This window comes from Gorilla gorilla, chromosome 11, assembly GCF_029281585.2.
Source record: "Gorilla gorilla gorilla isolate KB3781 chromosome 11, NHGRI_mGorGor1-v2.1_pri, whole genome shotgun sequence".
Taxonomy (NCBI): domain Eukaryota; kingdom Metazoa; phylum Chordata; class Mammalia; order Primates; family Hominidae; genus Gorilla; species Gorilla gorilla.
Window position 1 is genome coordinate 133,798,050 of NC_073235.2, and position 14,374 is coordinate 133,812,423.

Genomic DNA, 14,374 nt, shown 5'->3' on the forward strand with positions numbered 1-14,374 from the left:
AGTTGTTCAGTCTTTTTCCTCCCCTTCTCATGTAAACCTACTGAAAGAGAGTTGTCCTCTCTGCCCACTTTGTTTTCTCACGTTCATTTCACGACTCACTGTTTTTAATTTATTATCATTATTTTTTGAGACAGTTCTTGCTGTGTTACCCAGGCTGGAGTGCAGTGGCACAATGATGGCTCACTGCAGCTTCAGCTTCCTGGGCTCAGGCCGTTCTCCCACCTCAGCCTCCCGAGTAGCTGGGATCACAGGCATGCACCACCACGCCCAGCTAATTTATGTTTATTTTTTTGTACAGACCGAGTCTCCCTATGTTGCCCAGGCTGGTCTCAAACTTCTGGGCTCAAGTGATCTTCCCACCTCAGCCTCCTAAAGTGCCGGGATTACAGGCATGAGCCACCAGTCCAGCCTCAGCTCACTATTTTTTGGCATCAGCAAATATCATTCTATTAAAAATGAAATTGCTGGGCTGGACACGGTGGCTCACACCTGTAATCCCAGAACTTTGGGAGGCCAAGGTGGGTGGATCACCTGAGGTCAGGAGTTCCAGACCAGCCTGGCCAACATGGTGAAACCCCATCTCTACTAAAAATACAAAAATTAGGCAGGCATGGTGGCAGCCACCTGTAATCCCAGCTACTTGAGAGGCTAAGGCAGGAGAATCACTTGAACCCAGGAGGTGGAGTTTGCAGTGAGCCCAGATCGCGCCATTGCACTCCAGCCTGGGCGACAAGAGCGAAACTACGTCTGAAACAAAAACTGAAATTGCTGAGTTTATCACTGACCCTTTGATTATCACATCCTTTGATCATTCTTACTGAGCCAACCTCTGCATATTTAATGTGAAATTGTATTTTGAAATTAGAATAAAAACTTGTATGTTAAGTACAGTGTACCAAATCAATGGAATCTATGTTTTTTCCTTAGATCGTTAGACATGGTGGCAGTCTGGGCCTTGGTTTGGCAGCCATGGGAACTGCACGTCAAGATGTTTATGATTTGCTAAAAACAAACCTTTATCAGGATGATGCAGTAACAGGTAAGCATTTCTTTCTAAAGCTAACAAGCTTAAGTATTAATTAATGTAAATGTAATTACATTAGTTTCTACCTATATTTTGTAGCCTCTTAAAATTCCGATGGATTTCTCTAGTTGAAGAGGAAGTGAATTTTGCTCCATTTGTCAAAGTTATCTCTTAAAACAAGTTTTGTGATATATAGGCTTTCTAAAATGGTATATCCTGTGTGTCCACTTTCAAAACTGACTTTTGCAAATAGGAATTTATTAGGGTGATCTACTTACTCCATACTGCTTGGTGATAATATAGAAAAAATGTTATCTAAATGTCTCCTTTGAAATCACTGTAGGATTTGATGGTACATTCTGTCAAAGTTTAAAAGGAAAACAACCCTAAATATGAATGTGCAAACCCTAAATGTATGAATGTGCTTCCACATAAAGTATCCTTTTTACCAGGTGGTTTAAAAAAATGCTATCAGAAGCTAATGGTTTTTTTTGATAGTTTATGCAAAAAGAGTGCTACTTTCAGTTGGATGTTTTACTGACTTTAAAAACATAACTCTTTGTTAACATTTTACTCATTACTTGCCAGGGGAAGCAGCTGGCCTGGCCCTAGGTTTGGTTATGTTGGGCTCTAAAAATGCTCAGGCTATTGAGGACATGGTTGGTTATGCACAAGAAACTCAACATGAGAAGATTCTGCGTGGTCTTGCAGTTGGCATTGCTTTAGTAATGTATGGGAGGATGGAAGAGGCTGATGCTCTCATTGAATCTCTCTGTCGTGACAAGGTGAGATCACATACATCCCTCACTGTGCATTTATCTGCAGCATGTAAAAAACACTTAACTTCACTGGAAATTAACTCTGTTCCCATCAGAACGTGTAGGTACACTTATTCATAAAACTTCTGGCAATGTATATGAAGCCTAATAGAATTTAAGAAATAAAAGCACTGATTAGAAAAGGTACATGGGAGTAATTTGAGGATTTTAAATTTTGCTATAGCTTCAGATCGGTGATACTCTTAAGCAGATTCAGCGTAGTTCTTTAGGAATTCACGAGTTGATTTCTTTTAGAAATAATAATTTTTGGGCCAGGCGTGGTGGCTCACACCTGTAGTCCTAGCATTTTGGGAGGCCGAGGCAGGTGGATCACTTGAGGTCAGGAGTTCAAAACTAGCCTGGCCAACATGGTGAAACCCTGTCTCTACTAAACATAGAAAAAAAATTAGCCAGGCTTGGTGGCGGACACCTGTAATCCCAGCTACTTGGGAGCCTGAGGCATGAGAATTGCTTGAGCCTGGGAGACAAAGGTTACAGTGAGCAGGGATTGAACCACTGCACTCCAGCCTGGGTGACAGAGCAAGACTCCATCTCAAAAATATATATATATATATTTTTGGAATGATTTGATAGTCATTTAATAAGATACAAAGTTTACTTCATTATTCTTTTATCAGAAAACAGTACCAATCTCTATACTTGTTTATTTGGGTGAGGTTTTTTTTCCATTGCGTTTTGTTTAGTTTTTATAATGGTGTTGTATATGGTGGGTAGTTAGTGGCAGGTAATACTGTCCTCTGTAATCAATAAGAACCACTGCTATAGTTTATTGATAAAATTATTAATTAATTTGTTCAGTTACCAGGCTCCATCTTTCTTCCACTCAGCACTCAGTACCCAGGAATTTAAATAAGGTAAAAATGTAGAATTAGAAGCCAACTTCCTTGCTTGATTGATAAAAGGAAGTGGACTGCCATAGGAGTGGCTGTTGCTGTTGACTTGACTTTATACTTCCTAAAAAGTATGAAGCAGGGCAGGCATATTGCATAGTGTATTGGGAATTAAGAGCAGCTACCTCCTTCTGTATTTATGTGTTTTATTGCCCCATTTATTTCAAAAACTACCAACCACAAAAGAGTTATTGAGCTCATCATTTCCTATCTGAGACCAGCTTACTTGGTGGATGCCACTGTGCCTGTTAGACTGTAGAAGTTACTGTTTGAAATAAGTTGATGATTAATGTTAAATTATTTTTCTTAGGACCCAATTCTTCGAAGGTCTGGAATGTATACTGTAGCCATGGCTTATTGTGGCTCTGGTAACAACAAAGCAATTCGACGCCTGCTACATGTTGCTGTAAGTACTCTGACCTTTCTTGGGAATGGGGTGGACAGAAAAGCTTGCAGATGGACAATAAGTGTCTAGGTGACTCCAGCATCCACAGCGCATGACCACCACCAGTGGTCTTAGGTTGTGATTCTCATTTACTGGACCCAACAGGCCATAACCTAGCACTAGATTCACTTAGCTTTTCAGAAGGATATGGGATGGGATAACAGTCCCATATAAATGGAAGTCCTTAAAGCCATTCAGGTGCAACTTCTAAAATCCTACTGCAAGGAGCACCCTCATTTGTAAGGGATAAGACCTTGTGAATATGTGTGGCCACCCTAGGATAGAGAAATTCAGTGAAGAACAGGAACCATTTATTTCTTTTTACAGCCGGTAGAGTTAGCTTCCACATACCCCTAATGGGTGCAGTGGCTCATGCCTGTAATCCCAGGTACTCTGGAAAGTGAAGTGGACAGTGAGCTATAATTATGCCACCGTACTCTAGCCTGTGTGACAGGGCAAGACCCTATCTCTAAAAAACAAACAAACAATCCCCCACCCCCACACCCCGGGACCCCTAAGGAACATGATCTATTACAAGAGATGTACTGCACAGGAAAACCAATGCCCATGTTTTCCAAAAGGCTTTCCACTCATAGTTCTCCTAATCGAAATGTAGTTATCAGCAATAAGTAATATTGCCTGGTCACACAGTGGACATTCCACGTGTCTTAATAGGTTTTTATCATCGTGGTGCTGGGAAAAGGTAAACCAAGGGTACCTTTCTATGCAGAAAGACTTAGAACTATTGTTAACTCCTTTTTCCCAGAGATAATATTTTCGACAGTATTTATTAGTAATTAATAAATAATTTTTTTAGCAGTGCAGTATGTTCTAAATGTTCATATTTTGCAAAAGCCATAATGCAGCTGAAATAGTCTTTTTCTTTTTTCTTTTTAGCGACTTTGAGACAGGGTTTCGCTCTATCACCCAGGCTGGAGCGCAGTAGCACAATCACAGCTCATTGCAGCCTCAGACTACTGGGCTCAAGTGATCCTCCTCCTACCTCAGCTTCCCATGTAGCTAGAACTACAGGCACACACCACCGTGCCTGCCTAATTTTTTAACTTTTTGTGGAGACAGGGTCTCGCTGTGTTGCCTAGGCAGATCTCGAACTCCTGGGCTCAAGCGATCCTCCTGTTTTGGCCTCTCAAAAGTGCTAGGATTACAGATGTGAGCCACTGTGTCTGGCCAGTTGAAATGGTCTTAAGAAGTAGCCCTGGGGCCGGGCATGGTGGCATACACCAGTAATCCCAGCACTTTGGGAGGCAGTGGTGGGCAGATCACCTCTGGTCAGGAGTTTATGACTAGCCTGTCCAACATGGTGAAACCCCATCTCCACAAAAAATAGAAAAATTAGCTGGGCGTGGTGGCACATGCCTGTAGTCCCAGCTACTTGGGAGCCTGCAGCAGGAGAAACACTTGAACCCGGGAGGCAGAGGTTGCAGTGAGCCAAGACTGTGCCACTGCACTCCAGCCTGGGCGACAGAGTGAGACTCTCTATAAAAAAAAAAAAAAAAAAAAGAGAGAGAGAGAAAAGTAACCCTGAATCTTAAACTTTATCAAGCTGTGAAGACTTCTAAGCCCCTGAATTGAAATTTTTCAATAACTTTTTCTAAGCTGGGGACAGAAATTTATTCTTCAAAAATACATGTGGCCAGGTGCAATGGCTTATGCCTGTAATCCCAGCACTTTGTGAGGCCAAGGTGGGAGGATCTCCTGAGCCCCAGAAGTTTGAGACCAGACTGGGCAACATAGGGAGACCCTGTCTCTATAAAAATAAAAATACATGTGTCTATTTTTTGAATGTATTCATTTATTGTATATGTTTAGAGGTGTGCAACATAATGTTTTGATATACCTATCAGTAGTGAGGTATACACTCACTGTTGAATGATGCTGACCTCTCATGTCAGTTTGGTCTAGTGGTAGACTACATGGTATAATATAATCTTAAACTTTTCCCCCTAGGTAAGTGATGTTAATGATGATGTCAGGAGGGCAGCAGTAGAATCACTTGGGTTCATTCTATTCAGGTAATAACTTCAAACTTCTTATACTATTTATATTTCATTTTTTTTTTGGAAATGTAGTAGTCACTGCCAAAACTACCAAACAGTAGTTAGTCACTAAACAAAAACTAAATACCTGAGGAGTATATCTGGGTTCAGAGTGAGGACCATTTAATAGCAAGATTAGTACTGTTCATCTGAAAAAGAACAAAGCATATCATGGGATTCTGAGAACCTCTTTTAGAAGTAGTTATTTCTGTTCATTTTTTGGTAGCATTCTGCTTATTCATTTAACTTTTTAAATCCAAATAACACATCCAGTACTCCTCTTCTTGTATATTGGTAGTTCAAATGGATATTATCTCTTACACAGGTTTGTAAAGTTTTTGAAGGTCTTTAATGAAAGTGAAAGGTAATAGGTTTTGTTTAAATGCCAGAGTGAAAATTTTTACAGATTATCTTTTACTTGTAGTCATTGAGATGTCCTTGGCAGTATGATATAGTTGTGTTTAAGAAGTCATACTCTTGGCTGGGCGCGGTAGCTCACGCCTGTAATCCCAGCACTTTGGGAGGCCGAGGAAGGCGGATCACGAAGTCAGGAGTTCGAGATCACCCTGACTAACACGGTGAAACCCTGTCTCTACTAAAAATACAAAAAATCAGCCACGCGTGGTGGCACGCACCTGTAATCTCAGCTACTCGGGAGGCTGAGGCACGAGAATCGCTTGAATCTGGGAGGCAGAAGTTGCAGTGAGCCGAGATCGCGCCACTGCACTCCAGCCTGGGGTGACAGAGTGAGACTCCCTCTCAAAAAAAAAAATAAAGAAGTCACACTCTGAACCCATCTGCCTGGTTTGACTCCTGACTCAGCTTCTTACTAGCTGAATGACTTTGAGTAAGTTGCTCAACGTCTTTGTGCCTCAGTTTCCTTGTCTTTAAAATGAGTATAATCATAATACCCATCTGAGAAGATGTTTTTGACAAGTGAATTAATATATATATACAATGCCCTTAGAGTGGTGTCTGGTACTAGTAAGAACTAAGTGTGTATTAATAATGGTAATTGTAGTAGTTGTAGTTGTGGAGTTGGTGGTAGTATTAATAGATGTAATAGTAGTTCTTCCAGTAGTTCATTACTGTCTACTTAGATTCAGTCTCAGACATCAGTGTTTCTCTTAGCTAAGATACAAGCATACCTTGTTTTACTGCACTTTGCTTTATTAAGCTTTGCAGATACTGCATTTGTTTAAAAATTGAAGGTTTGTGACAACCCTGCATCAAGCAAGTCTATCAAAACCATTTTTCTAACAATGTGTGCTCATTTCATTTCTCTGTGTCACATTTTGGTAATCCTCACAATATTCCAGACTTTTTCGTTGTTTTATCTGTTATGGTAATCTGTCATCAGTGATTTTTGATGTTACCATTGTAGTTGTTTTGGGACACCACGAACCACACCCATGTAAAACAGCAAACTCAATCAATAAATGTGTGTTCTGACTGCTCCACACACCGATCATTCCTCCATCTCTCTCCCTCTCCTTGGAACTCCCTATTCCCTGAGACACAATAATATTGAAATTAGGCCAGTTAATAACCCTACATGGCCTCTGAGTGCTTAAGTGAAAGAGAGAGTCCCACATTTCTCACTTTAAATCAAAAACTAGAAATGATAAAGCTTAGTGAGGAAGACATGTCGAAAGCCGAGATAGACCAAAGGTAGGCCTCTTGCATCACAGATAGCCAAGTTGTGAATGCAAAGAAAAAGTTCTTGGAGAAAATTAACAGTGCTACTCCAGTGGACACGCAAATGATAAGGAAGTGCAACAGCCTTATTGCTGATAAGGAAAAAGTTGTAGTGCTCTGGAGAGAAGATCAAAGCAGCCACAACCTTCCCTTAAGCCAAAGCCCAATACAGAGCAAGACGTTAACTCTTCAGTTCTGGAAAGGCTGAGAGAGGTGAGGAAGCTGCAGAAGAAAAGCTTGAAGCTAGCAGAGAGCTTGGTTCATGAAGTTTGGGGAAAGAAGCTGTCTCCATAACATGGAGGTGCAAGGAGAGGCAACAAGTGCTGATGCAGAAGCTGCAGCAAGTTACCCAGAAGATCTAGCTAAGATCATTGATGAAGGTGTCTATCCTAAACAACAGATTTTCCATGTAGACAGAATAGCCTTCTATTTGAAGAAGATGCCATCTAGGACTTTCATAGCCTAGAGAGGAGAAGTCAATTCCTGGTTTCACAGCTTCAGAGGACAGGCTGTTCTTGTCAGAAGCTAATGCAGTGGGTGACTTTAAGTTGAAGCCAATGCTCTTGTATCATTCTGAAAATGCTGGGGCCCTTAAGAATTATGCTAAAGCTGTTCTACGTGTTCTAGAAATGAAACAACAAAGCCTGGATGACAGCATGTATTAGTCAGGGTTCCCTAGAGGGACAGAATTAATAGGATATATATATATGGGAGTTTATTAAGTATTAACTTAAACAATCACAAGGTCCCACAATAGGCTGTCTGCAAGCTTAAGGAGCAAGGAGAGCCAGTTTGAGTCTCAAAACTGAAGAACTTGGAGTCCAATGTTTGAAGGCAGGAAGCATCCAGCACAGGAGAAGGACGTTGGCTGGGAGGCTAGTCCAGTCTCTCCTTTTCACGTTTTTCTGCCTGCTTTATATTCCCTGAGAGCTGATTAGATTATGCCCACTCAGATTAAGGGTGGATCTGCCTTCCCCACCCACTGACTCAAATGTTAATCTCCTTTGGCAGCACCCTCACAGACACACCCAGGATCAATACTTTTCATCCTTCAATCCAGTCAAGTTGACACTCAGTATTAACCATCACACAGCACATCTGTTTATGTGGTATGCTAAATATTTGAAGCCCACTGTTGAGAATTACTGGTCAGAAAAATGATTCTTTTCAAAATATTATTGCTCATAGACAATGCACTTGGTCCCCCATGAAGTTCTGAAGGAGTTGTACAAGGAGATTAATGTTATTTTTATGCCTGCTAACACAATAACCATTCTGCAGCCCGTGGATCGAGGAGTAATTTTTTACTTTCAAGTCGTATTATTTAAGTCATTTCTTAAGACTATAGCTGCCATAGGCTGGGTGTGGTGGCTCACACCTGTAATCCCAGCACTTTGGGAAGCCAACGCGGCAGATCACCCAAGGTCAGGAGTTCGAGACCAGCCTGGCCGACATGGTGAAACCCTGTCTGCGGTGAAACCTTGTCTCTACTAAAAATACGAACATTAGCTGGACATGGTGGCAGGTGCCTGTAATCCCAGCTACTCAGTAGGCTGAGGCAGGAAAATCACTTGAACCTGGGGGGCGGAGGTTGCAGTGAGCTGAGATCACACCATTGCACTCCATCCTGGGCGACAAAGCAAGACTCCATCTCAAAAAAATAAATAATAAATAAAAAAGACTAGCTGCCATAAAACGTGATTCCTCTGATGGCTCTGAGCAAAGTAAATTGAATACCTTCTGGAAAGCAGTCACCATTCCAGATGCCATAAGAACATTCATGATTCACAGGAGGAAGTCAAAATATCAACATTAGCAGCAGTCTAGAAGAAGTTGATTCCATCCCTCATGGATAACTTTGAGGGGTTCAAGGCTTTAGTGGAAGAAGGAATTGCAGAATTGGTGAAAATAACAAGAGAACTAGAATTAGAAATGGAGTCTGAAGATGTGACTGAATTGCTGCAGTCTCATGATAAAACATCAGTGGCTGAGGAGTTGTTTCTTGGGATGAGCAAAGAAAGTAGTTTCTTGATTTGGAATCTACTCCTGAAGATGCTGTCGACATTGTTGAAATGTTAGGTGTAGGAAAAAATAAAAAAGAAGTAATCACTTGTTGGGTCTGACCTGCAGACCCTGGCCGAGTGATAGATGAAAGAAGTTCTCAGACATGGATATCCAGTGAAGGAGTGGGCTGGGGGGCTGCTGGCACTAGGGCCGAAGAGAGTTAGCCGCCTCGATAAGCCAGAGATGCTCGTGTTTATTTAGTACAGATTTAATGAGAAAGGCTTGGAGCAAACACAATTTGTGGGTAATTAACATTGTCGACCCACCAAATAGAGAGCAGTCCTGCACACGAATGATCACAGATTAGTTTCTGGAGACAAGAGTAAACAAGTTTATCTAGATAAGTTCCTTTACATTCTCTTGTTATGTAACCCTTGCTCTTAAGAGAATTTAACTGCCTTCAGCTAAATCCTCTTGAAGCTTTTGCAAAACCTCCCGGCCTTCCAATAAGGTTTGCATCTTTCCCTATAATTTTTATAACTTTTCCCACCACCCTGACTGATCTCCTACATCTCCCCCTTCCTTTTCTGCTTTTTACATCAGGTTTTGTTAATTGAAGAGTACAGAAGTGTGCAGCAGCAGATTTGTTAGGCATAGTGGTTATAATTCGTTTTCTGGCTTTGCATCCTAGAATTAGTAAATAACATAAGACAAACATGAGTATAATCAGTAACATTCTTCTCCAAGCAAGGAGTGACCCCCAGGAGTGGGGGTCTATCCAGGAGAGATGTTATCTCACATCCTTCCATATGGCTGTTTGTTGGGCGTGTAGATCTACGGTGTTTAGGGATTCTAGAATTTTAGTTTTAAGTTGCCTTACGTCTGCTGTTAAATTATCATATAAGGTTCCCCAGGGGTGTTGTTTCACCTCATCCCAACTATGTATTGATTGATTCCAAGGTAGAGAGGTGACACAGATACACTTATGCTCCCAGTCACAGTTTAAGTGCTGTCGGAATGCCAGCGCATCTTGCTGCTCCCCTGTATATTCTAAGGCAGCCTCAGGGGCTTGCAGGCGTGCAAGAATCTTTTGATCTGTACCCTGCTCTAAGAGAAGTTCATTAGACACATTTTTGGCCAAGTTATCTACAAAGGTAGCTGTTTTTACAGATTCAGTAATAGAGGCCACAGCAATACTAGCAGTTGCTAAGATGACTATGGCTGAGACTATAAAGGTTTTATAAGTGTGCCTATGAATCTTTTGGGTCTGACCTGGGACGGGGCATGTTCTCAGGTGGCAAGAGCAGAGGAACCTTGCCAATCACGTGTCAAATTGGTAGGAATGCTTCAGATTGTCTCCTTAATACCATGATACTAGTAATATTTAAATTAGATATATTATAATTAGTGATGCATGAGGCAAACCAAACCTGTCCCTGCACTCGGGTCACAAACGTGGAGTTTTGGGGTGTAATGGAAATATTGGTTCCCATAAGGAAAACATATGGATGGGTAGTGCAAATCAGGCACTGATCTGTGTGATTATGAATAAAGGTCACAGTATAGTTGTTACTGGAATTATGGTATGTCCCATACCAGGTGTAAAGGGAGATGCTAAGATGTCCCAGGCACCATAAAGTGTCTTGAGGTGGCATGGACTCTACTTGGGATCTGGGATATCCCGTCCCTCCATCAGCCCAAATTGTAGGGGAATGAGACGTGGCTACAAAACTGTGATTGATGCCACGATGGATGAGGACATCAGTATGCTTGCTCTGCAAGTGTCAGTGGAGGCTCTAGTCTAAGATGTGATAATAGCCTAAATGGAGTCTACGGGCTTGTCCTCCATGACAGACCTCCCAGCCAAAGTGGAATCCATTACTTTCCTGGCTATGTTCTTTAGCACGGGAAGGAATGTTGGGGAAAGTGGCGTTGGTTGCATTGCCCGGTTTGAGGCTATCTGCAACCAAGAATGTTAAGGCATTTCCTTTGCCATGATATAGCCATACTTGAGTTTGGGCAGGTACACAGTAAGGATTGGAACTTTTATAACTAATGCACAGTGGGAGGATAGTGGAGTGATATATAGTATTACCTGGCATCTTAATCCAATGTGTGCCATTAATGAGGGGCCCCACTGGGGGTAAGTCAATCCATCCTAGCCAAGCAGTTATGTTATTAGAGGTTGGGAAGGGGGTGTTTGCCCAAGTAACAGGGCAAAAGAAAAGCAGATCTAAGCCAAGCAATTATGTTATTAGAGGTTGGGAAGTGGGTGTCTGCTCAAGTAACAGGGCAAAAGAAAAGCAGATCTAAGAGATGAGCCCAATAGAGAGTAGCAGGTGCAGGTTGCAGGCAGAGTGAGAGATTAAGAAGGGTTAATACCCTACGAGAGTTGCAATGTACAACAGAAGGCATAGCAAGGAACAGATTATGTGGAGTGAATGGTGTCTGTGTCTGGAGCAGGATTCGCTCAGCCTCCTGAGTTGTCTTCTTCAGCATCCCCCAGGTAAAGTCCGGGGCTTGTGTCATGCTAGGAAGCCGCGTCATCCGGGGCTGCGGGTCCTGCAGGGACATTTCCTTCATTTCTGGTACTGGGTTGGGTCCTAGCCACACCATGGTATGATTTGATGTGTCGTGCTAGAATCCAGAGAGGACCTGAGGGGGTGTGAACACAAGCATATCCTCTTTCCCATGTAAGCAAATCATTTGGACCACACCATACATTACTATTTACATTTTTCCATTAAACTGCAGGTTTTATGTCTTGAGAGGTTTTAACAAAGTGCTTTTCTATGGCTGATTGAAATTTATCATCTAAATTTTAAAAATTAAGGGTAAATAAGGCTTGTGCCAGTAGTGTTGCCAGGTTCTTACCCATATTCCCCCTTTTTTGTTTTTTCGAGCATATTTTTAAGAGTGGAATGGGTACGTTCTACTGTCCTTGGGGGTTATACGAGATGCCTGTAGAATGTTGGATGTTCCACGTGTGACAAAATTGTTGAAATTGTGAGCTGGCATAAGCCAGACCATTATCAGTTTTAATTTTTGTGGGCCGCCCTATAAATGCAAAAGTTAAGAGTAGATGTTTAATAATATATTGGGTGCACTCTCCAGGAAAAGTATGTGCACTAATTAAGTGAGAATTGGCATCAATGGATACATGTACATATCTTTGTTTTCTAAATTTAGGGATGTGAGTAACATCTGTTTGCCATAACTGATTAGGTTCTAGTCCTCTAGGGTTAACACCTGTTGAAGGAGGGGCGGTACCATCCTCTAGGGTTAACACGTGTTGAAGAAGGGGAGGTGCCTGTGAGCTGGCAATCTGGGCATTGCAGGATAATTTCTTTAGCTAGCCTTTGGGTGAGTTTAAATTGTTTAGTTAAATTACTCCAATTTTGGTGGAAAAATTGGTGCAATTGGGTGGCTTGGTCAAGCAGTGATGTCATGACTTGCAGATCTGCTTGTTCATTGCCATAAGCCAATGGGCCAGGCAGTGAGCTGTGGGCTCCAATATGTGTGATTAGAAATAGGATGTGTACGTTGATCCAGCAATTGCTGAAGTCAAAGAAAAAGTGCACACAGGGTGGGCTCGAGAATGGACTTGAGGGCTGTTTCAAGGTTCTGCAATAAACAGAGTAAGCAGGGTCACTAACAATATTGATGGGCTGAGCAGAAAAAGTTTCCAGTGCCAGTATTAAGGCTCCAACCTTAGCTGTCTGAGTGCTAGTAAATCCAGAATGAGTAAGGGAATTATGTGGTTTCTACCAAATTGCCACTTTTCCATTTTTACCAGAACCGTCAGTAAAAAGCATTAAAGCGTTGGGTATGGGGGAGTGAACTACTTTTATACTTTTATAGGCACAACTACAGGAGTATGAGATAAGAACTGAATTAAGTTTGTCAGCAGGAAGGGCATGCTCTATATGGCCTGTATAATCAGAAAGTGCTATTTGCAGGTCTACAGATAAGGGCAATACTGCTTTGAATTGCTTTTTACTTGAAGGAATTCTATGACATCAGGGTCATAAGCTAGCGACTGATTGCATTGTCTGCAGCTTGTATAGTTGACTTTATTAACTAGCTGGATATAGGGAGATAGTGTTTTAGTCCAGGTATGTGAGCAAAAAACCCATTCTAGGAAGCGTAGCCCTGGGGCCATTTGTCCTATTAACGCTGTCGGGGAGTGTTTAGTAGGAAAAACAAACAATTGAACTGAATAGTTTGGGTCTATGCGATTTAGTTGCCTCTGAGAAATAGCTTGCTCTATTTCCTCAATTCCCCTTTTTGCTGCAGGAGTTAAATACCTGGGAGAGTCTGGGGCTGTATTGCCCTTTAGGATGGAAAACAGGTTTTGCAGCTTATCAGTAGTCATGCCCAAGGTGGGACGAAGCCAATTAATATTGCCCAATAATTTTTGATAATCATTTAAGGTGTATAAGTTGCTAGTATTTAATTTAACCTTTTGAAGTCTTATTGACCAGGAAATTAGCATGTATCCAAGATATTTCCAAGGAGAGGACATTTGCACATTTTTAGGTGCTATGTTTAAACCTCTTAGCTGTGTATTCTTTATGACAGAGGCATATAAACTTAAATGCCTTTGTTGGGGCTGCTAGTAAAGTATCATCCATAAAATGAATAATCTTGCAAGTAGGAACTTTTTTTCTACTGGGGAGCAAAGCTTGATTGACATGATACTGACACATGGTAGGACTATTTAGCATGCCTTGAGGAAACACTTTCCAATGAAATCAGCTAGCTGACCTTTCATTATTGATAGCTGGTATGGTAAATGCAAATTTTTCTCTGTCCTGTTCTGCAAGGGGAATAGTATAAAAGCGGTCTTTTAAGTCAATAACGGCTAAAGGCCAATCTTGAGGAATCGCTGCGGGGGAAGGGAGGCCCTGTTGAGGCCCCATGGGTTGCAAATTAGCATTAATAGCCTGTAAGTCATGCAGAAGTCTCCATTTGCCAGACCTTTTGGGAATGATGAAAATGGGTGAATTCCGAGGGCTCTTTGACAGTTCTATATGGCCAGCTTTTAATTGCTCCTCAACTAATTCATGGGCTCTTTGTAATTTCTCTCCCTTTAAAGGCCACTGTTCTACCCAAGTTGGATCTTGAGAGAGCCATGTTAAGGGTAGGGGAGGAATAATAACAGTGGCCATTATTAGAAAGAGGTCTGCAGAGTGACCTCAAACCTCTTGTAAATGGGCTAGCGGCTCCATTCTTTCTAATGCTTTTTCTTATCTCTTTATAAGCTTTAAAATAAATGGGTTCATGTACCTGATTGCCTTGTTGATCTTGCATTACCGGGCAGGCTAAGAGCTCCCCTTCTAATGCTGCTTGCCTAAGACAGAATCCCATAGCTGTAGGATATCCCTTGTCTTTTTTCCAATTTATTGGAGGAGGGG

The 14,374-nt window shown here is 41.7% G+C and overlaps 1 protein-coding gene across 1 annotated transcript in view; it reads left to right on the forward strand.

The window, feature by feature from the left end:
* Positions 1–14,374, forward strand: part of PSMD1 (proteasome 26S subunit, non-ATPase 1) — a 115,102-nt gene that overhangs the window by 25,291 nt on the left and 75,437 nt on the right. The window contains exons 13-16 of the mRNA XM_004033340.5: positions 928–1,039; positions 1,613–1,809; positions 3,064–3,159; positions 5,167–5,231. Of these exons, the coding sequence (XP_004033388.1) occupies positions 928–1,039; positions 1,613–1,809; positions 3,064–3,159; positions 5,167–5,231 (470 nt within the window). The remainder of the gene's footprint in view (positions 1–927; positions 1,040–1,612; positions 1,810–3,063; positions 3,160–5,166; positions 5,232–14,374) is intronic.